General features: G+C 39.5%; 1 protein-coding gene across 1 annotated transcript; it reads left to right on the forward strand.

Annotated features, from left to right (window-relative positions):
* Window positions 256-27,008, forward strand: OPN3 (opsin 3). Its single transcript, XM_021392554.1, has 4 exons — window positions 256-1,640; window positions 13,139-13,458; window positions 14,499-14,750; window positions 16,928-27,008. The coding sequence occupies exons 1-4, from the start codon at window positions 1,289-1,291 to the stop codon at window positions 17,189-17,191; spliced, it is 1,188 nt and encodes a 395-aa protein (XP_021248229.1). The 5' UTR covers window positions 256-1,288; the 3' UTR covers window positions 17,192-27,008.

Consider the following 27,995-nt stretch of genomic DNA (forward strand, 5'->3'; position numbering starts at 1 on the left):
TGCCCTCTGAGTAAAAAACGTATTCCTAACATCTAACCTAAATTTCCCCTCTTTCAGTTTAAAGACATTTCCCCTTGACCTATCACTAACAGATCGTGAAAAAAGTCAGTCCCTCTCCTGCTTCTAAGCTTCCTTCAAGGACTGGAAGGCCACAGTGAGGTCCCTCCTGAGCTTTTTCTTCTCTAAGCTAAACAAGCCCAGCTCCCCTAACCTTTCTTCATAAGAGAGGTGCTCCAGCCCTCTGATCATCTTTGTTGCCCTCCTCTGGACCCACTCCAACAGCTCCTCATCTTTCTTGTGCTAGGTGCCCCAGACCTGGTTGCAGTATTCCAGATGGGTTTTACAAGGGCAGAGTAGGGCGAGACAATCACCTCCCTCACACCTGTGAATGCTGGTTCACACCAGCACATACAGTGAACCTTCCAATCAGAATACAAGATCAGCTGGTAAAGAAAACAAACTGGAGTCTTCCCGTGGTATGACTGATGCTTGGCCTGGCACGATGCATTAGGCCTGAAGCTGTTCTGAGCAAAAATTGCAGTGATACATATTCAGGGAGAAGCAAAGGTTGTACAGCTAACCCAGCACAGCTGGGAGTTCTACCACACCATAACTACTACCAGTTAGACTTGTACACAGGCAGGTTTCCATACCATTTTCTCACAACGCACACTGGAAACAAAAGTGTAGAACTTGGTGACTTTGCAGTGTGGGCTTTGGTACCTGCCACAACTTAATTGTCTTGCGTCTGACAAAAAGGTTTTCACTTGCCCCATGGGACAGGACGCTGCCAGCCGCTTTGTGAAGGTGCAGCTGTTACAGCCACCTCAGAGCTCTGCAGGAAGCATCTTGCTCCTCTACTGCCAGTCCTAGACAGGTGCAGGTGAAGACTACTAACTCTGCCTCACTAGAGATGCACACGCAAAAAGAAGCCAATCCTAACGTAAACTACTTCCACAGGAAGGGCTTGCACTGGTGAAATACCTGAATACGGGCTTAGCGGTTTCTACATCTTCCTGAAGCACAGCAGAAAGGTCTGCCCCGCACGAACGCGCTGTTGAAGGCAGCTTCACGAGCCCAAATACGCAGAGCATCCCAAGGGCAGAGGACAGCCCCACGCCAACCACGTCCACGCTGCTCACTGCAGCAAGCCACGGAGCGAAGCTGGGGAGGCGCCGCGCCGGGGGCGAAGGGCGTGCCCTTCGTGGGCGGGAAGGCGGAGAGGGCTCCTCCTCCTGCCGCCTTCAGTAGTGGCCCGCAAGGGCCGGGCCGCGGTGGGCGATGAGCCATGCACTCGGGGAACGGCACGGGAGCGACGAGCCGCCCTCATCCCACGGCGGCGATGCACGAGGTGCCGGGCGAGCGGCCGCTCTTCAGCGCCGGCACCTACGAGCTGCTGGCGCTGCTCATCGCCACCATCGGCACGCTGGGCGTGTGCAACAACTTGCTGGTGCTGGTGCTCTACTACAAGTTCAAGCGGCTCCGCACGCCCACCAACCTCTTCCTCGTCAACATCAGCCTCAGCGACCTGCTGGTGTCCGTCTGCGGCGTCAGCCTCACCTTCATGTCCTGCCTGCGGAGCCGCTGGGTGTGGGACGCCGCCGGCTGCGTCTGGGACGGCTTCAGCAACAGCCTCTTCGGTGGGTGCCGCCGCTCCCGTCCCTCCCCAGTCCCTGTGGGCCTGGCTCCCTCCCCACTCCCTGCTGTCTTCCCGGGGATCCTGACGGTTACGCCGCCGCCCCTCACCCGCCGCCGCGCCCCTCGCAGCCCCGTCAGCGAGCTTCCCCCAGCCCGGCGCGAGGAGCTGCCTCTCGGCGGCCGTCAGCGGGCACCTTACGCCCGGGTGCTGCCGAGCTCGGGCAGAGTTCGTCAGCAGTTGGTTCCTCTCGGTGCGAGAGGAAACCTGTGGAGAAAGGCGGGAACGTGATTAGAGGTGCCTGTGTGGACTTAATGAGCATAAAAGATTTTCTTTCAGCGGGGAAGCGTTACAGTGTGTGGATAAGGACCGTGCACGGTTTTGTCAGTGGAACTAGTAGAAAACCGAGTCCTCACTCTTAATATGTCCTATTACTGCGTGAGGGGTGTAGCCTCCCCAGTATTCAGACTTCTCTACCTATAAAACTATCCAAAATGTGGCAGCACCTTGAGGTTTTTTCTCTTTATGAGAAACTCAGAATTATCTTTCAGCTGCAACGGTGTCACAGGGGGATCTGGGCAATCTCTGGTTGCTGTGAAATAGGACGTTAGCACTGCAGGAGCACTTCCATCTAAAAAGCAAACCGACAAACAGAAACCAACCAACAACAGCCCACACATTGGGTCTCAGTTTTCTTTCCTGAAGTTTGTATTTGCCCTTTACGGAAATCTGCTGAGGATGCAGTCCAGCTGTGTGTTTAACAGATGCTCAATCCGTTAAAAGGAATAGAGAGATTTTAGTTTTTTACTGACTGAGCACGTTGTAAAAAACACATTTGTGTTTCTCGTGGTGAAAGTTAACATCCAGTCAGTAACAAATTGTTAAGTTCTTTTTTTTTTTTCTGGCAGAGGTGTGTAGATGAGAGGTGGGTCACTGTGTGCATGCACACAATGTATGCTCACAGAAAGCTGGTGTTATTAAGGTAAAATAATTAAATAAATAAATAGATTATTTTTTAAGAATTGCAGCTTTTTGCCTAGCTTTCCCTTCACATAACACTGTAGTTTGCTTTTGGTGGGCTGTTGGGAGGAACTGTGTTCTTCTCAATTGATTTGGCTGCTGCTGGATAGCGTAGCCAAAATGCTGGATCTTGGAAGGCAGGGTCAATTCAGGAGGCAGTGAGACCTTTGTGCAAGGTTTGGCATTGCATAATTTTCACTGCCCACGGCGCTTAGACTTTTGTTTCCTTGTGTTAGAAGGGAAAGTACCAGAGAGCCCAGCTAGCATCAGGCTGTCTACATCAGTCAGCCCACTCAAATACCTCCAGCTGATTTTACCGGGCAGCTGAATATTAAGCTTGCGCAAGAGAAGTTACATATTGTTCTGTTCCTATCTCTGTGTTTTACTTAGGATTTTTGATGAAGGCATTTTGTATAGAGAGTCAAAAAATAAGGTGTGTACTAAGGGCAATGGAAAAAAGCAGACTATAATAATCATCTCTTATCTTCCAAAGATGGAATAGAAATAATGAGATGCAAAATGCTTGATCATACATGACTTTTCATTTCTTTTTTTTAGCAATGTGTTATGTCACTATATATTCAGTGTTGATGCTTTTTTGCATCGCTTTGATATAAAACTTATTTCCAAAAAAAAAAAAAAGGTAGTCAAATTCATGGGTCTTATTTACAGAATGATCCAGATTGCATTTTTGTTTGCAAAAATTACATCATCTTGTGCTTGGTCATATTATTTTCCTCTTAGTGTGTGTCAGTGCACAAATTTTTTTTTATGATGTATTAAAGTGCACATTTGTGTGTGCAGTCTTTCGTATGGAAGTGGAAAATAAGTGTACCATTTAATTCAGGCTTTCAGTATTCCTGAACACTGCTTCATTCAGCTGCCATGTGAAGTAATAGCAAATTTTTCACTTGAATATTATAATTTGACTCTAACCTAATAAAGTTAGTTCCAGTCATAAGGTTCCCTCTCGTACATATTTTTTGCTTCCAAATTATCCACTGGAAATACAAAGATTGTTCTCTTCTGCCAGTGAAGATTAATAGTTCTCCACCTAACTGAGTAGGACAGCAGAGGCATGTAAATACTGGGGGGAAAAAATGCCCTGCAGGTAGCGTCTCACTTTGCTGTTTTTCATCTGGACTACTACCGCCACAGCGTCTGTTTTCAGTTTTAATATGCCTATGAAGAAAGCAATGACTTGAGGATATTCTTCTATTTTGGTGGTATCAAGGAGACTGATTAGAGATTTCATTCAGTGTAACTAGGTATTGTACTTACAAATACAGTTCTCTTGGTATATAAAAGCCCACATCAACTATTTTCTTGAGGTGAGGGTTGGCAGGGGGAAAATAAGATAATGAAATCTTGTATGCACAATAACTAGTAGTTATTAAGTGTAGCACTCTTCTTTTGAGAACTTCTGGGAATAGTACATTCTCTGATCAAATGAAACTGACAGCTTAAATTTACATTTAAAAGTAGTGGCCTCACTAACTAAGCAAAATAGTTGCAGCATTCAACTTCAGTAAACCAGAGTGACCTAATGAAGACCTTTCTAGAATGGAGTTCATTCACTCATAATAACAAGTACTGTGAGGTTACTTTACTGCTGTGAATATTTATCTGCTGGGTTTGGACACATTCCAGCTCATTTCACACCAAATAACCAGAACCTTCTTATTTACAGTGATGTGATTATATTCTTGAGTGTAAACTTGGTCTTTGATATACAAGCCGTTCTGTACCCTTCTGGTCCAAAGGCTTTTCAAGTTCAAGCTAATTTTTTTCTTAGGAGAGCAGCTATGAAATCAGTCTAAACTGTCTTCTGCAGTTAGAATAGTTCAGATGGAAGGGTTCTAAAAAGGTCGTAGAGTCCAACGGCCTGACAGCTTGAGGGCTAACCAAAAGTTAAAGGGCATTATCCAAATTCCTCATGAATGTTGGCAGGCGTGGGTTATCAACCACCTTGCTGGGAAGTCTGTTCCCTTATTCACACTGGCAGTAAAGAAATTTTTCTGAAACTCACCCCTGGTACAGCTTTGTGCCATTCCCATTTGTCCTGTGATTGGTTCCCAGGGAGAAGAGATTAGCACCTCCCTCTCCACTTCCCCTCCTCAGGAAGTTGAGAGCAATACGGTCACTTCTTGGCCTTCTTTTCTGCAAACTGGACAACCCGAGTGTCCTCAGCCTCTCCTCATAAGGACATGCCTTCCAGAAATAGTTGTATAGTCTGGAGTTGATGTATATATGAGAACTGGGAGGAAAGCGTTTGGATTTGAGACGTATAGGGTTGAAAAGCACTACCCCTTCTATGCCTATTAGTGCAGCTTATTGCAATAAGTTATCCTGCTGAGTTGCAGACCCTCTCCTACTTCTGCGTTTGACTTCTTCTGATAACAAAATTATTCACACCATGAATTCAAACTGCCTCCTTGAGGAAGATGAATGGAAACAATTTCAAATAGTGCAATTATATTCACTATTGACTTTATAGCACTTCAGTCTTGAGCAAGTTAGGTTTTCAACAATTTGAACTACAGTTTTCTCTGACTGCGAAAATGTTTAGAATATGTGATTAAAGCTACTTTAAAATAGTTGTGACTTTTGTTTTAAACTCAGTTATTTCTCAGCAAGTTTTGAAAATCAGATTATTTCCAATTACTGTAGCTAATAATCCAAAATTAGGATTCATTTTGAAAGTTATGGTCATGCAGCTGTATTTTTAATTGTTACCTATGTTGTTATAGGTAGAGTGTGTGCTTAAAATAAACTGGTAGCATTTGCATTTTCAGACATCTTTGTTAAGTCAGTATGGATCCAGTTTGCTTGTTTGTTTGTTTTCAGAGCCCTCTACATCTCTCATAGAAACTTTGCATCAGTCAATCTGAATATTTTGATTGTGAAAGCGCTTCTGATTGCACCAGCCAGTCTGAATGACTGGGAGCACATTTTGAAACTTTTCAGTTGAGAAGAAAGTAACAGAGCTACAGATTGTAACCCTAGGCAGACAATCACAGTTGTTGTTACGTTCCTAGCAATAGTCTATTTTTGCATTATCATAACTTTATCATTGTGCAAGCCTATGTAGCAATTTCTGCTTCATTTTTTGTGCAAATTGGGACTTCCTGCATGTAAGACAAGCTATAGTTTAGGTGCTTATATCTTCACAGCAGAAGTCCTGAAAAGAGCTTCCATATGCCATTGCAAAGCCATTCTCAGCACTCTATATACCAGTGTGGGGAAAATGACATAGATCAAATGAGTACTGACAAGTTTATGTTTCGATTACATGGTAATACGTCTTGAATAATAATATTCATCTAGCTTAGTTTACTGAGTTCTGACATTTATTTTTTTAACAGGTGCATGGTCCTGATGGTATAAAATAGATACTGCAGTTAAGTGATGTATTTAATCTGTGGGAATCGCCTTTCCATAGGGTTGTGCTGTCAGTTCAGAGCTGGTGCCACTGAGACTGCCACCCTCTCTGTATGTGAAAGTTTGTAAATCTTTTCCTGTCGGTAGTAGTCAACCAAACTGCAAGTAGCAGAGAACTGTGTGATCTCTAAATCTGATTATGTTACACAACTCATACTTGGAAGGTTTTGTGTTATTGAGAGTGTAGAGTTTTGGGTCTAAGAGCAAGAGAAGACACATTTGGGTGTATTTCCCTGTCAAATCTTTTTAACAGAGATGGTTACCCCTTTACCTGAAGTAAGTGAGTGTTTACTTGTGCAATAACTGGCTAAGAGCATAATAATCTTTATGGACACCTGTCAGCTTTTCACAAGTAAGATTTTAAAATAATAGCGACTGTTGCAGAACTTGATGTGTGCAACAGAAGTGTGCATCTACGGGTTTGCCTAAGGCTCTTCCTGCATGCTGTGAAAGAATGCTACCCTGTACCACCATCTTGCATTACCAATGTATGTTATGTGCACTGATTTAATATCAGTAAAAGCATTTTCTGTTACTTGGCAGACGGTTTTAGGATCTTGTGTTACAGACAGCTGGAGACTTGATCAGCATGCTTTCAGCATTAGCAATTTGTTTCAAGTGAGTTAATCGCTTGCAGGATTGAATGTGGAAGAGGTGATTAATTCCATTGTATTTTTATGGTTCAGATATATATAAAATATACTTCTAAGTCTGTACTGTCCAGAAGAAGTGATTTTTGCCTGCCTAGATTGGACTCCAGTTGCTAAAATTTGTTGCAAGTATAGCAATGGTACTGTGCTCTTTCACAGAAGACTTGGACTGCCTTAGAAGTGAATCTCACTGCTGCATTAGGTTGTAGTTAGCTTGTAGAGCTGCTCTGTCCACCTGAAAGGAGTCACAATATTTTGTTCTAATTAAGGTTTAGAAAGTCAGAGTATACACTCATTATATGGAATGATACACTGCAGCTCAGATGGATCATAGAAACAAAGAATTGTGGGATCACTGAGGTTGGAAAAGACCTCCAAGATCATCTAGTCCAACCATACTCCTACCACCAATATTGCCCGACTAAACCATGTTCCTTAGTACAGCATCTAAATGTTTCTTGAACACTTCCAGGGACAGTGACTCTACCACTTCCCTGGGCAGCCTATTCCAGTGCCTGACCGCTCTTTTGGAGAATAAATTTTTCCTCCTATCCAATCTGAACCTCCCCTGCTGCAAATTGAGGCCATTCCCTCTAGTTCTAACTCTAGTTACACAAGAGAAGAGGCTGACCCTCACCTCACCACAACCTCTTTTCAGGGAGTTGTTGAGAGCAATCAGGTCTCCCCAAGCCTCCTCTTCTCCAGATTAAACAATCCCAGCTCCATCAGCCACTCCTCATAGGACTCGTGCTCCTGACCCCTCACAGCTTTGTCCTGTGCAGGTCCTCCATGTCTTTCTTGTAGAGTGTGTTCAGTTTTGGGCTCCAGTACTCAAGGTGTGGCCTCACTCTTTTGCACTCTGTTGAACTCTTCTCCATGATGACTTACACTGTGTGGCTTGAGGTATTTCATGATTTACCAGGAGTAATGTCACTTCTGGAAAAACCCAGGGTACAGAAAAAATAGAATGCCACATAGGAGAAGTGAAGAAACCTACACCAAATGCAGTATTTCAGTAGGAAAGTCATGGGTTTTTTTGTTTGTTTTTAATTGGTAAAGAGCAGTGAGCTATTTCTTATTCTCAGCTCACTACTGGAGAAGAGTACAAGCTGCAACGTAGAATTTGCATATTAGTAGCTTAAACAAGAAGACACTTTTGTTCTGCTATGTTTGACATACACAATTTAAATGAGAATGACTCCTCTCATACCAGTATAATCTTAGGTTTAATTCAGAGTTAAAACCAGTATCTGCAGTTCCTTAACACAGAGTGTTTATAATCAGTACTTAGGGAAAGAAGTATTCTCTGAGATGAAAATCTATAGATCAGACAAGCGTTATCTGTAAATATTGGTTAGTCAAGCCTTCCAAAAGGAGTTTGGAAGTCTCTGATTTGCTAGTAAATTAAATCCATCCTCAGAATGTTGGGCCTTAATCTTGGATCAAGAATCAATACCTTCAGTTAAAAACAAACAAGCAAAAAATTGAAATGCATGTTTTGTTAAGAGAATTAAAGTATTGAATTTTCATATTTCCCTACTTTGCTTGAAAAAAAAAGTGCAGGTCCTCATACCAAGGGCTAATACCCAAATAATTTCCATAATGGCTTTCTGTAACACTTTTTTTTTTAACTTAATCAGCATATACTTCATTATATTAAAATGTAAAACTCATTCAGGATGAAATCTACATCATTTATAGAAAAGCTGCTTAGAGAGGGAAAAAAAAATGTAAAACTGAGTGCTTTCCTTTGTGCTGGGCCACAAAACCTGATCCATATGTGGAAAATAAATGGAGCTATGTACATACATAAATAAAATGTAAGGTGACTGGAAGCAGTGTGAAAGCACAGATCATGCGCATAGCTACTGGGCTAAAAAGATTTTTGTAGGTGAGAATTGCCACTATTGATCCTGATCAAAGGTTGGCGTTATGCAAAGCACCATGTTTCTGTGGGGACAGCGCAAGAAGCCTGCCTCTGTGTGCTCTGGTCAGAACCCTGCCCGGGTTTGGCTTAAGCTAAGTGACATCTTTACATTCAATGGTTAGAGTAGACATTGTAACCTGCTGTTTGCCTTTGTTGATAGAAAGTTGATTGATAGTCCACATTTTCCGATTTATTTATTTATTTATTTTGTGGAGATGAAGGAAGATGGAGTCGTCTTTGACAAAATCATTCAAAACCAAAGATTCATGGCTGCATCACGGCATTTACACAAATTGAGTGAGACACTCTTCATTTTGTGATGTGACAGCTGTTTATGGCCATCCAGAACATGGCTTGTCTTTTGTGTCACTGTTGCCACTGCTGAAATGCACCACCCATTGCCTCACTGTGCTCACATCCACTGTTTGGTCTTCACAAACATTCAGCAAGTTTCAGTGAATGTCAGTGGGTGCAATTTTGTCTCCATGAAGGAATTCAGTGGCACTCCTTTTCTTCATACACTCTTCCATGTCAGATACCATTCTGTCAGACTACCCCTCTGCAGCCATCTGTCACACGGCAACAACATGTAGTGGAATATTGTTGGGAAGGTCCAGCCTCTACTGCTGTACCACTAACATCCACTTCTGACATCACAGGCCACGTAGTAACATAGGAGGCATTACTTTCAGAGCAACCCTTATGTGAGATTTTTTTTTTTTTCCCCTATGTGTGCCTACTCTAGGTAAAAATATGTGTAGAGTTCCTTTCTTTCCTGCATTATCAGGTACAAGTTCTAGAATTCGGTTGACAATTCCTGCTGCTACACATGAGTATTGTTGCACAAAAACTACTAACTCAGCACTAGGGAAGAATTGTGGCATTAGGACAGACATGTTGCATACCTGAAGAATATTCCATTTTCTTGATATGTGAAATGCCATGGATCTAGCCTTTGAAAGAAATGATCCATACTGCAGTGTCATCTATAAAAGAGAATCTGCAGAAAGTCTGACTAGCCAACATAAAGCTAAGTAACAGATGCATGCAGTCATTTGTGAAAGATTGAGGACAACAACCACCTTCTGCTGCCCTCCAAGCCCCAGTCACAGGGTATGGAGTTTTATAAATTGATGCTATCAATACTAAGGATGGTTTCCATAGCATCAGCAGACAGGTACTTCCCAACCCTTGTGGTTCAGTTTATGAGTAGTTAAAGAATATTTGAAAGCTGAAGAACAGGTGGAAGGTAAGTCCTGGGATCGTTTTGAAACTTGACATCATAGCTATATTTAACATAGAGAAATCAACATTAAGAATTTATCTGTAGTGGGGGAACCCATCCTCTGAACACTGCTGGCTCCTGATGAGGCTCTGCTTCCCCTGGAGCTGCCCTGGCTCAGGAACTCCCTGGGTGCTGCCAGCCCTGCGCAATGGACATGCACCACAGTGAGCACCTCAGTGAAAGTGGGCAAATTATGGACATCTAAAAACATACCTCTTTAGTGCAGATCTTGGTATTCCTCTTTCTACAGTTATTTCCATGTATCTTCTACAAATGGACAGGCAAGCATGGCTCCACAGCACATAAGGCTTTCGTGGGACAAAATTCTCTATGTGTTGTCATGTCCTGGAAATACATTTTGTTTCAAACTTTCTTTTTTGTGGTTAACTACGTTGACCTCTACATGTGCCTTGTTACAGTAGAGATCCAGCATCAAAGAGAGGAGTGTGACGTGATATGATCTGACTAGCATTACATGCCTAATGTCATCAGACGCTTCCCAAATACCCATAAAACCAGCGCTTGCATTTCAGTACACATCGGCTGACAAGGTCCCTTTTTTTCTGGTAGAAAACTCAAGTTTCCTTTTAAGGAGCACTGGTTTCAGACTTGAGCTAAAACTATTTGACGAACTATGTGCAAGTACCACTTAGAGATACTGAACTTCCAGTGGCTTTCTTGAAAATGTCAAGGACTCAGCAAATTATTGATGCTGAACTGAACACCTGTGCTTTCAGATTGTTCAGCCAAGCGTGTGTGCTTTTGATTTTGTCATAGCCAAAAATCAGTGCTTGCATATAAATATGGATGTGAAATATTAAGTGTACACAGGGCCACTACTTGTTAAATTACATCGTAGGTACCTTATTTATCATCTTGATTTCCCTGAGCTTCTATAGTGGAACAGAAAGAAATGATGCAGCAGACCAAGGGATTAAACTAGAAATTTTGCTCCACCATACTGTGAGGCAGAATCCTCTTGCTCTACATTGGTCACAAACAGAGCCTCATACACCAGATAACCTAACTTTGTCTGGAGTTGCATGATGTGACTTCTCCTCCATAACCATGTCTGTGGATGATTTTGTTACCCATCAGGTAAAATTTTATAATTCATTGTGCGCAGAGAACTACAAGGTGGTTTTCTTGCTTTACCTTGTGTTCATGAAGTAGACTACATTTAGTTGTATAAAACATTTATCTGTGTTAGTATAACAGCATGGAATGTTACATATAGAATTCTAATTCCTGCTAAGATCTTGCTTAGTTCCAAATCCTTCAGACCATTTTCAGTATATTAAATCTTGGACAGGGATGTTGCCATAAAGAACTTCCTATTAGCTTAATTAAAAATCAAATAAACAAAAGAAAAACACAGGAAAGAAAATCCCTAAGTCTTTTGGAAACCCTCAAGTTCACATTTGGTAGTCCAGTTTCTCTTTAAAGCCATCAAAAAGAAACCCTCTATAGCAATGAGTTGCACAAGAAAAAATTAAACTATACAAAACTATGAAATCAATAGACCTTGCTTTCTGCATGTCCAGCAATATCTACTTTTCTTTGTGCTGAAAGTTTAAAGATAACACTGGCAAAAAGATGTACATAATTAAAATAAAATTGTTCCATTTCAAGAGCAGTAACAATAAAGTGTCACGTTTTGCACTGGAGTGCTAATGCTGTTAATCAAGGAAGCTTTTTTAACTCATAACCTTTATAAAATAAAAAAGATCCTCTAATACTTGCAGAATAAAGCAACTTTTCTAATAGAGATCTTAAAGCATAGCCTATGAGATACTCAGTTAATCGACAAAACCAGCATACTATTGACACAGAGGTTAAGTGTTTCCCTAGATTTTTTTATTCTTGTCTTCCTAAAATTCACATTGCTGGTGCTTAAACACACTATTGTACATTTGTATTGCTTAATGCTTATGCTTTTTCAAAGTGAGATGAGAAATTTATGATATCCTTTGAAAGTTTCTGATGGATATAAAGATTATTCTCTTTTTAGCAGATCTGCACATTTAGCCATCTCACAGCTGTATAAATAAATACTAAGACTGGTACGAATGCAGTTGTAGAACTGAAACATCATCTGCATGATATAAATACTCAGTTTTTTTAGATAAAATGTACACATACTTGAATATACTCACAGTGTGCTGTGAAACCCTTTTGTGTGTAGATTGTGTTGTTTAAAAGGCTGCGTATATGAGCTTGATGTCTGAATCATAACAGAGATCTAAATTGACTGACGTATGTATGACGAGAAGATTTGTTCTTGATCATTAAATTTCACAGACCACTCAAACTGAATTCCTTATATCCTAATCAAGACAGAATTACCTGGACTTCATTAAATTATAAGTGTCTGGATAGAATAGTTCTTAGAGCTGAAAATGACACACAATTTCTGTCATGACATATTAAGTGTGTAGTCTATTAGAAGTGGACAGAAAAGGATGAGAATGCAGAAATAATTGAAACGAAGACTCTGGTATTTTTATGGTAGAATCAAGATAGAAAAGGACACTCAAAATAACCAGATCTCTTCCAGACAGAACTCCTTCAGCAATGTAGCACTTTGCTTTAGCAGTTGTTCTTTGGAAAAGAAAGACTTCTATGAAATCTTCAGAGAATCTGGAGTTCTGCTAGTTATTTTGTTCACATTGCAGGTGTATTTCAATACTTCAGTTCTAAGAGGCTTTCTTCGACCTAAGTCTCAACTCTGAATTGCCTGGATTCCTAATAGGTTTTGTTATTGTTAATTCTTGCATTTTTATATGACAGCTTTTTCTTAAAAAGATGAAAGAAAGAAAGAAAGAAGAACAAAGCAAAAGACCCCAGACCTTTGAAGGATGATCTCTCAATAATAAAGTAATGTTTAGGGGAAAGTACTAGCTTAGTCTTTCTTTTTGCTTGTTCTACTTTCTTTTTTGCCCACCGTACATAATGGGTCATATTGCAGTACCCTGCTCTGAGTAGTTCTGAAGAGGAGCTTTTTGAGTTAGTAGATAATGATTACTGAGTTGTCACCTAAAAAGGCTTATTGGTGTTAGATTTCATAATACGAGCTAGCTAGTTTTTGAGTTAAATGTTTCATTTGCTACAAAGTTATCAAGAAGACTTAAGTCCAATTTACAATGTTTGTGAATGATTAACTTTTCCTTTTCTTACAGGAATTGTTTCAATTATGACTCTCACAGTTCTTGCTTATGAACGCTACATTCGAGTAGTCCATGCAAAAGTGATTGACTTCTCTTGGTCTTGGCGGGCTATCACATACATTTGGCTTTATTCATTAGCCTGGACTGGAGCACCTCTTTTGGGCTGGAACAGATACACACTGGAAATTCATGGATTAGGTTGCTCGATGGACTGGAAGTCAAAAGACCCCAATGATACCTCCTTTGTGCTACTTTTCTTCCTTGGCTGTTTGGTAGCACCTGTTGTGATCATGGCCTATTGCTATGGCCATATTCTATATGCAGTAAGAATGGTAAGTTGATGGAAATAAGACTTATCTGAATGGAGTATTTTCAGTGAAATGCTGATACTGTATATTAGATTTGGATCAAAGCCTAAACTTACACTCTCACTTCCTGTTCACAAGACCTTGGTGTTTAGGTCTTGAAGTCAGGACCATTAGAAAGGATATAAAGTTGAAGGAGAATCAACCCAGAACTACCATAATCTTTTTGTTGAGTAGTTTTACTAGTCAGTGAGCTACAGGTAAAAGGGAGTTTTGGGAACTATTCATGCTCACTGGTCAACAGCAAATCCTTCCTGAAAAAGAGAGAAAAGAGAACTTTAGTTGCAGTTCTTATCATTAAATAACTCTTTCTCTCCTCCTCATTGCTCTTGAGAGGATAATCCTGTAAAATTGTTACAAGTGGAGAATAAGCCCTGTTAAACAAGTTTTCCATGTTCAGGTAACCCATTTTAATTCAGGCCAGACCTTCAGATATTAGAAAGTATTCGTGTTTCGTATTCTGTGGATTATAAGTCTGATGACACCGCTCAAGCTTGTGACCAACAGTATGAGCAAAACCAACAGCTCTTGCAAAGAACATTCACATACATATCCCATCTTTTCTGCATTTTATCACATTAACCCAGATGACATTGGGAACCTAGTATTCTGCTTTAAATAGAGATTTTTAATAGAGATTTTATAATTTCAGAATGACAAACTAAGTGGCAGAGAAGTATAGATAAATCTATTTATCAAATTGTAATCAGCAGTCTTTAGAGGGAAGAAAAAAAATTGCAGTCTCGCCTAAGTTTTCAAACAAAGGACCAGTAAGTATAACCTGAACCTGCATTTATGAAAGAAAGTTAGTTCTCTAAAGTTTTTATGTTACTTAATATACATGGTAAAAGTCTGGGTAGCATGATGCAAGTTTTCAGAAGAGCTGCAGTTCATGAAGTGAGCATATAAGGATCTATGCCTAAAACTATTAGTGAACTAGTTTTTTTGTAAATAAAAATAGAACTATTCAATGATTTTACTTTAACATTTTCCTTTGCCTTTTACAGCTTCGATGTGTGGAAGATTTTCAGACTTCTCAAGTGATTAAGCTACTAAAATATGAAAAGAAAGTGGCTAAAATGTGTTTCTTAATGATCTCTACCTTCCTTATTTGTTGGATGCCTTATGCAGTGGTCTCCCTCCTTGTAACATACGGCTATAGCAACCTTGTAACTCCCACAGTAGCTATCATCCCATCTTTCTTTGCCAAGTCAAGTACTGCTTATAACCCAGTCATCTACATCTTCATGAGTAGAAAGGTAGGTACAGGAAATAATTTCTTATTTGACTAATTAGTAGCATGTTCTACAGTTGTGGAGTTTAGATCTAATTTACGTTTATTTGTAATGCCCAGATTTTTTCTTTTTATTTGAATGGTGAGGATCACTAGAAAAGGGTTTTAAAGAAACATCAAATAATTACAAGAAGGATTTCCCTGGATTTTTATTATCTTTTACCTCATAATAGAAATGGCATTTTCTGTGACTTGGGGGCCAGTCAGAAGTGCAAAGAGACAAAACAGCCAAGCTCGTGTGTCTGATCAGCCCCATACATGACCAGGTAAAGGCATTGCTCCAGAACAGCTCAGACCAGGACTAAAAGCAAAGCTGAGCTATAGTACTGCTCCTGAGTGGAGGCAGGAGGCCCCCAGCCTGCCATCTAGCAGCTCGTCACACACAGATCTTTTCAGGCAGGCAAATTCAGTGTTACATAGCAGGAGGATATCAGAGCTGGCCCTGGATGTGGGTTGCTAAATCCCAGGGGTGGAGAGGGGAGGAAGGGGTTGTAGAACTCTTGAACTTCATTTAGAACCTTGGCAACAATCATACTCCAAAAAAGTATTGTCAGTTGAGTGATTTTAATATGGTGGCTCTGACTCTGCACATAGATGTCAGACTGATTTGTTTAATCTGATAAAGATTTTCTAGGTTCTGGTACCCAGAAGCAAATCAAATCAGTACCAGGTACAAATGCCAGTAAAGTCATAGCCAGGAAAAGAATGATTCAGCTAAATGTTTGTATTGGAGTTGCATCATGAAGTACTTTTCACTCACCTCTAATTCCAGATTAAGACCAAAGTGATAATATTTTTGCTCATTTCTGAGTTAATTTGGAAATGAAAAAACAATCCTTCACTCTTATATCCTTCTTATATCTGACCTATGCTTCCATGCTACTCAGAAGTACCACTATAACTCTGAAATATTCAAGGCCTCCACATGACCATTCCGTTGTGTTTTTACATAGCATCAGATCACCTTTCATTGTCTTTTTAGGTTCCCTTCCCAACAAGATCTACTGCCATCACTGTATCAGCGTAGGATTAATTTCCTGTTACAAAACCTTGTTCCAAACTGGCATGCCAGAGAATTTATTGTATTTCGCTAGACAAACAAAGTCATTGGCCATGTAGAGTAGTATGGAGTAATCCTTAAAGCAGATAACTGGCAGGAGGTTGAGAAAGATGTGGTACTACGTTCTCAGAGAAAAAGTGTGTGGGGTTTTTTTTTGCGTGTTTTTGTTTTGTTTGTGCTTGAAGCGCTCTCCAAGAGCACTCCAGACATGCCTTGTTATGGGTTAAAAGGAAGATGTTGACATATTTCTTGTAAAACCAGAGAATTTCCCCAGACAGTCATACTTGAGCTTTAGGTGTGCACGGACATGGAACTACTGAATGAGTGCATCTTATAGCCCTCATACTTGAATACTTTGTGAAGGTGAGACCGTAAGTGGAGCATTTAGAGCAATGCTGCTACTGGAACTGTCATTTTATTTACTGATGAGAGCTTTATGTGAGTATCTTGCATTTTTTAGTCTCCAAGTAGAACAGAATACCCTTACCATAAGTGGCTTGTAGTTAGCTGATAGACTTCCTTCCCTGTTCAAAAGGAACATTTTAGTTTTGCATTACTGACTTCTGAAATTTTATTTTATACTGTTATTCAATGATTTTGTTGGAATTCCAATCCCTGGAGTTATGTAAATGGGAAACTTCACTTTCATTTAATTCTCCTTTGCCCTTTGTTCCTTTTCTCTATCTCCTCCAGTGAAGTGCTTCTGAGAATATTCTTCCTATGCTCAATGAAATTTGTAATTTTTTAAATACTCAGATGGAACGATACCTATGGCATGTTCTGAGGCTGAGCTCTCTTGTTCTTTATGGATTGCAGAGCTTGCTGCTGGTAAAATATTAAATCGCATTTTTAGTACCCTCTACAAGCTGTGTCATCCTATGTCTTCTTTGGTGTGTGGGGGAGAAGTGCTTGCTAAAAAGCCACTGTGTTCATTATAGCACTGAAACTAACTGAGAACAAAGTGAGGATAAGCAGAAATTGGTTGTTTTGAATAATTTACTGTATTACTATCTTCACTGGATCATACACAATAGTGAACACTTAGGAAGTTGTGATTTCATGCTGTTTATTTTCTCTTGCAGTTTCGACAATGCCTTTTGCAACTCTTGTGCTTTCGCCTGATGAGATTCCAGAGGACCATGAAAGAGCCCTCAGGAGCAGGGAATGTCAAACCAATACGACCTATAGTAATGTCTCAGAAAGTAGGGGACAGGCCAAAGAAGAAAGTGACATTCAGCTCCTCCTCCATCATTTTTATTATCGCCAGTGATGACGCTCATCAAATAGAAGATAACAGCAAACACAATGGGACAAAAGTAAATGTCATCCAAGTAAAGCCACTATAGGGATGAGATAAAGAGACATTAGAATCTGATAGACTCCAGCCAGCAACTGTTTGGGCTGAAGATCACTGGTTTCAGTGATAGCGCCAGTGATTTGCCAAAGGAAGCTGTATTAAGATGTGAAGTACTGAAGTAATTCTGCATCAGAAGCTCTGTAGGCAGTTCACTTTTGGTCACAATATAGAAATCTTCACATCTGTGCCAAACTTGATGAATGTTTTTACTCTGAATTTTCTTAAAGCTTATCATAGTGTTTAATGGATTGTACCCTACCTGGAGGCCAGTAAGGAGAGGAGTCCTGCAGTGGACTGTGCTGGGCCTTGTCTGTCTTTATCAATGACCTGGAGAAGTGACAAGTGTATTCTTGTCAATTTTGAAGATAACACTAAACTGGGCATGAGCAATCTTTAGGCTCAAGGACAGGACTGCCATTCTGGAGAACATGGTCAGGCTGAAGGAATGAGCTGACAGAAATGTTACTAAATTCAACAAGGACAAGCGCAGAGTCTTGTGCTTGGGGTACAGTCATGTGCAGCACAGCAGGAAAGGCCCTGAATGCCTGGGATGTAGCTCTGTGGAAAAGGACCTGAACTCCTTCTGAGCAACAAGCAGGGCATGAGCCTGCAAGTGCGCCCTGGGAACAAGGCATTGAACTGGCTTTCTGGGCTGTAATGACAACAGCAGAGCCTGATAGGTTGAGTGAATTATGCCTCTCAACTCAGAACTCATTACATCACATGTACACTGCATTCAATTTTGGAACCTCTAATACCATAAAGGCACCTGTAAACTGGAGTGAATTCATTGGGTCTGCCAAAATTGTCAGGATTTGGAGCACTTGGCTTGTGAGGAGAGGCTGGAGCAGTTGCATTTGAGAAGCCTGGAGAAAAGAAGTCTTCAGGGGAATATAATAGTAACCTTCCAATAGTGATGAAGAGGTTTTCAAGAAGATGGAACCAGGCTGTTCAGGGTGATGCATACTGAAAGGATGAGATTCAGACAGGATATAAAGAAAAGCTTTTTAACCCTGAGGACAGCCAAGTAATGTAACAGGTTAGACTAGAGAATTCCGAAGGTTCCTTCAGCCTGATTCCCTAAACTGCCAGTACTTCCAGTGCACAGAGTTCTTAGGAATGGGGGAGGAATATTTGAAATTGGCTGGAGTTTAGTTTGTCTTACTTGATGCTTTGCAGGGGAGAAAAAAAGAAGTGATATCCACAATGACTGGGGCAGTGGTTAAACCAAAAGCCACCTAAAGGTTATCCATCTGTACTCAGCAAGCCATTCTCTTCTTGCTCCCTGGTAGAACTTCTGAACTCTGTTGTGTGAAAAAAATCATACAAATCAAAGCTCCAATGAAAAACAGTCAGTGAAAAAGGACAATCATTTTTGTTTTGTTTTTACTTGTTTGTTTGTTTGTACTTTATGCGTCATACAGGAGCCTCATGCTATATTAATACAAACCTGCTCAGGCACTTTGGCAAAAGTAATGGCTAAAGAAGAGTAGGGGAACTTTTGCCTACATTGTAGTGTGGGTAATGATTGTCCTATTTATTGTCCAGTAAACAGAACAGAAACAGATTTTTCTCACCTTTGTAAATGCTGATCATACCAAATGACAGCAGGATTCTGCTCTGGACAGGGCTGCCTGTCATGTTGGATGAATAAGTTTGAGAACTAATTTTGAGTTGTGGGAGCTGATTCTCCATCACATCCGTTACACTGATGTGATTTATTTGCTTCAGTCTAATAAATGGGCAATGTGGGTCTGCAACATACAGCTTTTCCATCTTGGTGAAAGCTATGACAGAAGCTATTAAGCAACTGCTTGCTTCCTCTAGGGGTAAATCTTTGAGAGGTATAAGAACTATGTGAAGAATAACTGCCAGGACCAGCAGCCATTGATCTCATGGTCAAGAATATAACTTCAAATAAAGGAAAATCAGACCCCAAATACAGATCCGTTTGGCCTCAATCACTGAGGATATCACGGTGTTCCTGGGAGTAGGGACTGATGACTTCAACTCAAAAGACATGTTTGTGCATGTGCTTTTGAAGAGGCAAATTACTTATACATGCACTCCTTTAGAGCATCAGCACTGGCATTCTGGTTCTGCATCATATTTAAAAGTACATCTGGAGTCCACTCTGTTTCCTAGATTAAATCACAAGCTAAGGGAAAACATGAAAATTACTCATTTTTTTCATGTTATTTTTGTTTTGCTATAAATGCATAGACAAGTTGTCTTAGGATGTCAAGGGTTTACCCTTACAAAAAGCATGTTCATTTCAGTGTCAACAACTTTGTTTTCAGCCAGTGATCACTATATCTATGCACTTTTGTATTTACAAAAAGTGTACCCTAGCATTGCATACAGTAATTCCACCCTTTTAACAAAACGTGATATTTTAGCTTTTTATGTATATTGAGCTTTCAGTAAGTGATTAAATTTATCTTATTTATATTAGTGTGTTCTCAGTGAAATATTTTTTCCCACAGAGAGGAAGATGTTTTGATATCACCACTTGTTGGAGGCAGCTTGAAGGGTATCGTTAGACACTGAAAAAACAATAGCATTTCAAGATTGCAGTTGATATTTTGTAGAAAAAATATGAATTTGTCTTAAAGAGAAACTGTTCAGATTTCTGAAGGTAAAATTTAAGTAATTCAGAACACTGTATTTGGAACTTTTAATAATTCGTGTAAGACACGATACTTACTGTGACAATGCCCTGAACAATTAAAGTTATATTACAATATGGGAAAGCTAATCAATAAGAACTACTATAAATTTGTTATTTTGGCTACTTCATGTAAATCGGTGGCCTAAAATGATAGAATTTCTAAACTGTTTCAAGTAACTTGTTCTTGCAGCCCTGTAAAAGTCACTAGCTTTACCAGTGATGCTGTGCACAGTTAACATGCTGCAGTCCTATTTACTGATATTTTAAGTGCAACTGTTTCCTGTAAGTATCTGCAGCACTGACACAAAATTCACACCCTGCTACAGAATTTAAGTATTGTAATGTTTGATCTTGAGAGCATCACCAGAAATTATAATTATTATTACTATTATTTTACTATTTGTTATCACTTTTTAATTTCAAATCTTTCTTTGGTCTGTTCTGAGGATGAGTTGTAAATTGCTAGTTTATTCTAGCAGAGATGCAGAGACCTTTCTCTCCCATTCCAGGGAATGGAGAAAGAAGACACAGCACTGAGATCTGGATCATTAGCTGTTCCTAAAGTAATAGAAATGCAAAGAAAGAAGAAAAAGAGGAGGAAGTATGAAGGACAAAAAAAAATGGGAAGAGAAGGATACACAGTTTCTGGAGGTGCTGAATAAACTGGTTGATAAGAATTTTCATGATCCCATCAAGCAAAGAGAAGCAGCTGTATCCTGACATCTTTGAAGACAATTAGAATCATTAAGGCTGGAAAAGACCTCTAAAATGAATTTCTTTCAACACAATTTCATTCATTTTTTTTGCATTAGTGGGAAAGTATGCATGATGATGTTGCTAGAATGTTGTTTGTTTGAAATGCAGTAGCCCAAAACAGTGAAATTGTCTCCTAACAGCCAGTGCATCAGCACTCTGCTGAGATACATTTCTATGTCTTCATGTGCTGTGTTTTGAACCAGCCATGAACCTAAGGCTGTGTGTCCATGGTCCTGCCAACACAAGGCCTCTGCTGCTGCCCTAGATTTCATGGAGACTGGAAACTATGGGATATTTGATGCAGATCTGCTGCAGCTTTATGACCACCTCCTTTTTCAACCCCTAGAATATGCTAGGTTTATGCTGAATGTATATGTCTTCATGCAGAAAAGTTGGGTTTATAGTACTGAGATATTATCTTTTACCACAGTGATTAAATCTGTCAGGCAATCAGTATTCACAAACATTATCCTTTGTGCATCTGTCCCTTCCATAACAGCAGTAGCAGAGGATGCTGTTTCCTGCCAAAATACTGCAGCAACAGCTAAGAGAAATGGGTATTGAAGTGTTTTGTATTGTTCTTTCTGGATGGTTTAGCACAGCTTTTAAGAATATATTATTCTGAGCTTATGTCAACAGCCTTCGTCTCAATAACAGAATTTGACTGTACGTTATTAATAGGTAAAAGAAGAAAAAATCTAATAATGATGGCAAAAGATTTCACAAATTTCTATTTGACCCACAAATGAACAGCTCAGTTTGCAAATATCTGCTATTAGTTATTTAAGAATCTTTTTCAAGGAGTGAAAGACACCTGCAAAACCTCAAGCAGTGCTAGTGCCTGCAATTCTACCCTGGACGCAACAGCAATATCAAGGCAATATGAAACAAAAACATGGTGTGAAGTTTTGGGATTCAAAGAAATGGGAGGATGGAGCAGAGGAGGAATAGGAGCAGAGAACTATGTTTGTAGTTGAGGATACTTTTCCACAGGGCTGGAAAGTGATGATGCTTTTGTCTTCGATGATACAAGGATCCGCTCATTTCATCAAGAGTAGTACCCATCAGTGCTGATGTGCTTTGGAAAGCCTCTTCTTTAAAATACAAAGAGAGTGCATCCATTTATTGGAAGAAAATAATTTGAAAAATCAAGAGTCAAAGATCTGTGAAATTATTTTGGAAGATACTACAAAGTGGAAGCCTAAGAAAACAATTAGCTACTCTTTTCAGATCTTAGTGAATAGAAGTGGCAATGGAAAAAGAAGCAATCAGCAGTATAGAATTTTTTACATTATGTTTTGCAGAAAACTTTGAAAAAAAATGTTTACACTATAAAAGTATAAATATCTTAATGGAAAAGGTTCAAGAAAAAGAACATAGAAGAATAAAAGATTTGTAGGCCTGGGTGATGTGCACAGAAGAGCACTGAAGGATGTGGAACTTGCTTTTCTGAGCAGCAAAGATATATTCAGTAGCTTGAAACGAGAAGAGGGAGGGCTTGGGCATGGCAATTTGTGTTAATGGTATTATGTGGCATTAATGTAAACTATGCTGAGAATTAATGCCCGTTTCACCACAGTTAAGGAGCCCTATTTCTGACTCCTTGAAAGGAAAAGAGGAGGGGGTGAGGTAGGAACAGTTCTCTGTCTCTCTCTCTGTCTCTCTCTAACATATTAATATTGAAGATTTACTTGTAACAAATTAAATCTAAAGAGGAAATTAAATTGATTTTTCACTACAAATTAGAATTCAGGCTATTAGCTACAGGCTCAGCATCAAGCGCAGCCTGGACCTGGCTCTTCTACCAGGTGTTTCATTGAATTTTCAACAGTGCTTTTACCCCCTCTTGTGGTTAGCTCAACACCTACAATAGAAGAAAGATCCTGTCTGCATAAGACGTATGTTTTCCTTATGCACTTTTCCTGTGTATGAGAAGATTCAGTAGGTCTGTTTAAGGTCAGTTGTATTTTGGTTCTGTTGCATGTGACTCTGTATTGGAAAAATAATGGGAATGACATGTCTGTAAATGATAGGAAATCTGGTCTTTCACTGTGGTAGTTGGAAGAGGTAATGTCTTTGCATATTCTGGTAGAAGGCTGCTTTTTATAGACTGTGTAGGTGTGGTGCTGGAGCAGTGTGTGAAAGTGTGTCTAAATCCACTTTTTGCCTTGCTGAAACTTTCTCCAGAGGAAAGTAGGATTTAGGTTTACGTGAGGAAGGACAGTTAGCCACAGTGTTTTTTCACCTGTCTTTTTTATAGATAGGAGATTGAAACTAAGGCCAGGATATGGTGTAAACTTAATAAATCTTATTTAATAGGCCTGGTATGTAGCAGAAATGATGCTTGCTACCACCCTCTTCTTTATACTGACTGATTTTCTATTACATTAGTGAATTTCTGGATGTAACTGAAATGGAATTTTGTTTCAATTATGAATGGATCTAAGACAGAAAATAAGAAAATACTCTTTGTTTTTACATATATCTTTGTCCTCATGGTTTATCTAATTGACTAGTATCAATAGACACTCAATACACTGTGCCTTTTCTTTGGTTTGCTGTGCTGGAATGAGTGGTGTACTGAGTGCATGATCTAGGCCATGACTGATGTCTTGAATTGTGTCTGTTCAAATTCCATCTGAAATTGCCTTTTACTAAGGCATGCTGAAGCATTCAGAAAGAGACACAAAGTCAGGCAATATGCCAAATTCCTTATGTCAAACATGCAAGATTGTCTAGATAATAAAATTTATTTTATCACAATTTCACTAACATTTGTCTACCAGCTGGGTCTGAGGAAAACTTAAGTTATGATTTATGTGCTATTGAATGTGAATTCTAATTATCCTCCTTGAATTAAAATATAGAAGAGACGTTTGTCCACTTCTGAATTCTCTTTCAGCACTGAGCTTATATGATCATTTGAGTAGATAGTATTTATATACATGACACATAACATCATTCTAAACTTCCATTTCATATGCCAGCTTCTTTTAATCATGAATCACTCATTTGTAGAGATAGTTGTAACAGAAGTATTTTCTTTGAACCTCTCAGAAAACAATGAACCTTTATAAATCATGGAAATATGTATGCTCAGTTGCCTGAAAATTTTTAAATGAGATGATAGTAGATCAGGAGAAGGCAAAGATGTAGGTGTGGGAAGACATTTTTTTTATAAACACTAGAACAACGTCTGATCTAAAGATGCTAAATGAAAAAGTAGTTCCAGTAATGTAGATATTTATGGTTACACAAAATTGTTCACCTCAAGAATACTGGATGTATTTAAAATTTTAAATAAAGCTTAGCTATAGCCATCTTCTTTTCCTGCTCTGAAGGTACTTCTATTAAAGTTAATAGCATGTCTGGTCTCCAGAGAATTGCTATGAAATGGACTGACAGTGGAGAACATTTGCTTTGGTAACTGTGTTGAAACAGCTTATTGGTTTCTATTATTGGAACAATGTGTGATAGAATAATAATCATATTTGCTTTGCGTTTCCTCTAACTACATTTTGTACTTCCAGATCAGAGTACTGTTGTAGAAGACACTCAGCTTTTAAATTTGGGAGAACATAAACTGCCAGTTTCCAAGGTGAAATGAGAAATCAGTGATTAGAAATAGACACATTACTGCCTGAAGTGGACAGAACGTTTCCCCAGAACAGTATGTCCCAACCCTTACCTTTCAAATGCTATCTCCTAATAACTGGTTCTTGAGACATTAAAAAGAGACATATAAATGATGATGTCTTTCTCAGAAAGATAATGAAACACAAAAGAAATTATGTTCTAAATCGTCTAATATAGGAAAAGTTGCTAACAATGTACCCCTTTATGTACTCATTTACTCTTTGAAATTGAATTTTTAGACTAACAAGGCATTACTTTTTCTGAGTGAAGGCCTCTGCATTTTCCTATTTTTCTATTTTTCAGCTGGTCATAACACTCTTTCATTAAGATCTCATTTTTTTCTAACAGAAAGCCTCAAATATGTCTTTTGGTGAGTAAAAAGGGAAATACAATATATTTCTTGAGAACTCCACCTTATTACAAGGAGGTGTGGGAAGACAGCATCAACTCGGCTGTGGGGAAATTGGACTGAACTGAGATCTACAGAAATTTTTAAGAGGATGATGTAAAGTGAGACTGGCAAGTACTTTAAATCTTTAAAGTAAGCATAATGTATCCATATGCTTACTTTGCAATTAGTACACAGTTATATCTGAATATAAGGAATGAATTATTCCTAAGAATATTGCAATTTTCTTTGGAAACAGCTTGACATGTGCACTGATTACATAGCAAGACTGTATTTATCTGAAGAAGGCATCACCCTGCAGAGGGAGCCATTGGGTTATCAAGCCAAGCAAAATGATGACATTTTTATTGCTGGAGTTTGACTTATTTTTGTGGTCTTGATAGTTTGTTTATATATGTATATGTATATATAAATATATATAATGTTATTATTTGCATGATTACTTACGAACTATGTATGTTTCTTCAGGTTTTGCTATGGTTTGCAATGTCCATCTCCTTTAACTGTTCTTCCTAGAGGTGAAGATAACATGCTTAATGGTTTCTCTGCAAACGAAAAAAGATAGGAGAAAAGGTCCGTCCTGTTCTAAAGTAGCAAGGACAATGCTTAATTTGTATGACATACAGCCTGTCTCACAAGAGTACAAGTTATCTGAATATCATATCTGGGTATACAATGCTCTGTGTGAATGGAAGCAGCATTCTGCTGTGACAGAAGAAATGAGTTGCTTTCATGTAAAAGAAGATGCTCACCACCAACATGCATAGAGAAGAGCTGGTCATTTCTTGTGTTGGTGTGAGTCCTTGCATTCTTTTGCAGGTCCAAATATGAGATGCTTTAATCCACTATAACTTTATTTTGTCCAAAGCTCCCATCCAAGGACTTAGGTATTGAGTGTCTATACAGTATTGCTGCCTAACAAGAAGCATTTAGTATACTGTCTCGTTTGTCTCTACAATGTAGTTTTTAAAAAAGCCTAATCCTCTCTAAAATTATATCCACGATAATGTCAGCAGAACATTCTCCTGATTCCACAGTTGCAAAGATCATCTCTGTCATACAATGTGACCAGAGAGTAGAGAGCCAGGAAAAGCTGTTTGTGGTTAGAAGGTTTTCAAGTTTTCTTTGAAGCAGCTGAAAGATGAGGTCATGACTTTTGACAAGTAAAGCAGTCACCCTCTTCACAGGATAGGATCTGGCTGTCATAGGGGGGTGCAGGTCTCCTGTTGGACCTATTGTCAAACTTATCAGCCATTCCTGGATGTCTTGAATACCCTGGAGAATCCCAGGTGCCGGAAGGCACCTCCGTAGCTGCATACGTACAGAGAAATGTCTCCACTGGCTACAACACAGTTTAGTGGGGAAATATTGGTGGTAGATGGACAGTTGGACTAGATGATCTTGGAAGTCTTTTCCAACCTTGGTGATTCTACGACTGTACACTTAGTCCATACTGAAGTAACTAAATTGTATACATCCAAATACAGGTGTCTGAATTTGGGCTTTAATCTTCCACTGCTCAGCTCTTGATCAGGGTGATTCTATCACTTAAACCTGATGACTCCTGTTTCCTTCCCCTCTCCGCTTCTCTTGCCTCTTTCTTTCTTTCTTCAGTAGGATACTATAAACTTTACCTGGACAGCTTAATTCCATGGCAGCTAATCACCTAGCATCTATGCTGTCAGATGTAAAAACAGTTTATCCAGATGCATGATCTGCCATGCAACAGATGTTACACCATGAAATGAAGAGTATCTTGATCAGCTCATTCATGTAAATAATGGGATTATGACCAGGGAACTGTGTAAGGAGCAGAAGATTGACTTCAATGTGTTGGAAACAATGGTAGCAATGTTAGAATATCAAAAAGTGGGTCCCACGAATGCTTGCGCAGGAATAGAAAGAACACTGTATGCAAGTTTGTCAGGGCCTATTGTACCAGTACAAGTCTGAAGGTGACAGTTTCTTGGATTCACTCATTACCAGTGATGAGATGTGGCGTCATCACTCCGAGCTGGAGTTAAAATAGTAGTCTGTGGAGTAGCAACATGTGAATTTCGCATCAAAGAAAGAGTTCAAGATGCAACCCTCAGTGAGTAAAGGGATGTGCATTCTAGTTTTCCTAGAGTCCAGAAAAACCATCAACTCAGACGGTTTGAAGACTGCGGAGGGCATTGCCAGTCTTTCCTGGAGTGTCCTACACCCCCTGTATAGTCCTGATTTGTCACCTTCTGACTTATATCTGTTTGGGCCAGTGAAAGATGGATTATGTGGGCAACATTTTCCTTGTAACGATGCTGTCATAGCAGCTGTGAAACATTGGGTTGCCTCCGATGGTGCAGATTTTCACAAGCGTGGTGTGCAGGCTCTTGTTCATCACTGGTGGAAATACATAGCTAATGGTGGTGACTACATTGAAAAATAGTGTTTTGTAGCTGAGAATTTGCTCTCTCAAATAGTATTATTGTGCTCTTCGTATTTGTTGTAGTTTCCATGGAAACAAATGGAAGGCATTACTTTCAGAGTGACCTACATACTGTAGATGTAGCAAGAGAGAAAAAACACGTTCTAATCTAAACAGCTTTCCTTAGGAGCAGAACATTAACTTGAAAAAGGCATTTTTTACCTCTCCATAAAGAGTGGAGCACTGACAATTGACACGTTCACTTTTTCTGAGAATCTTCCAAGTCCAGTGTTTTTTATTCCTTCGAACTTGTAGCAGTGATCTGAATCTAAAATAGTTTTCAACTTGTTTTTATCATTTCATTGCTGGCCAGTGGAAAGGAGATGCAAAATGCTGCCAATTTAAGATGGCAGGGATTTCTGTACATTTTGCATTCTGAGGAAGCAAACTGCATGAGATGTAAGGTAAAAAGGACATCAATATAAAGCTTCAATAGAATGTACCTGAGTCCTGGAGCAGCGGGCATCTCCATGTGACTCCTCCATTACTGTACTGCCCAAGCACGCCAAATTATCCTCACATTCCTCTACAGTGGTACACTACTAGATCTTATCCAAGTATCCAAGCTACTGAAAGGTCACACAGGAAAGTGTGGTAGCAGGAGGAATGCTTTCCTGTAGTTTGGTGTTCTTTGGACTATCCTACTCCTGAATAGACACCCCCTCCAACAGAGATTTGAACCACTTTTCTTTCTGGGAAAGAAGATATATTTACTGCTGCAAACAAGGAAGGAGAAGAAAGCAGATCCTGCACAGAAAGGCACAGGGGGGGTGATTTTTATGACGGTGAAAATAATTGTCTTTCATTAAATAACTTACAATCTCAACTTTCAACACTGCTTTCCTTAGCAGCTATTT

This window comes from Numida meleagris, chromosome 3, assembly GCF_002078875.1.
Source record: "Numida meleagris isolate 19003 breed g44 Domestic line chromosome 3, NumMel1.0, whole genome shotgun sequence".
In the NCBI taxonomy this organism is placed as follows: Eukaryota; Metazoa; Chordata; class Aves; order Galliformes; family Numididae; genus Numida; species Numida meleagris.

Bases quoted from the DNA above. Each gene is read 5' to 3' on its own strand.
- OPN3 (XM_021392554.1), top strand. From the start codon at position 1,289: ATGCACTCGGGGAACGGCACGGGAGCGACGAGCCGCCCTCATCCCACG. The intron at 1,641-13,138 runs GTGGGTGCCGCC...CTTTTCTTACAG, and splicing joins CTTCAGCAACAGCCTCTTCG to GAATTGTTTCAATTATGACT. The intron at 14,751-16,927 runs GTAGGTACAGGA...TTTCTCTTGCAG, and splicing joins ACATCTTCATGAGTAGAAAG to TTTCGACAATGCCTTTTGCA.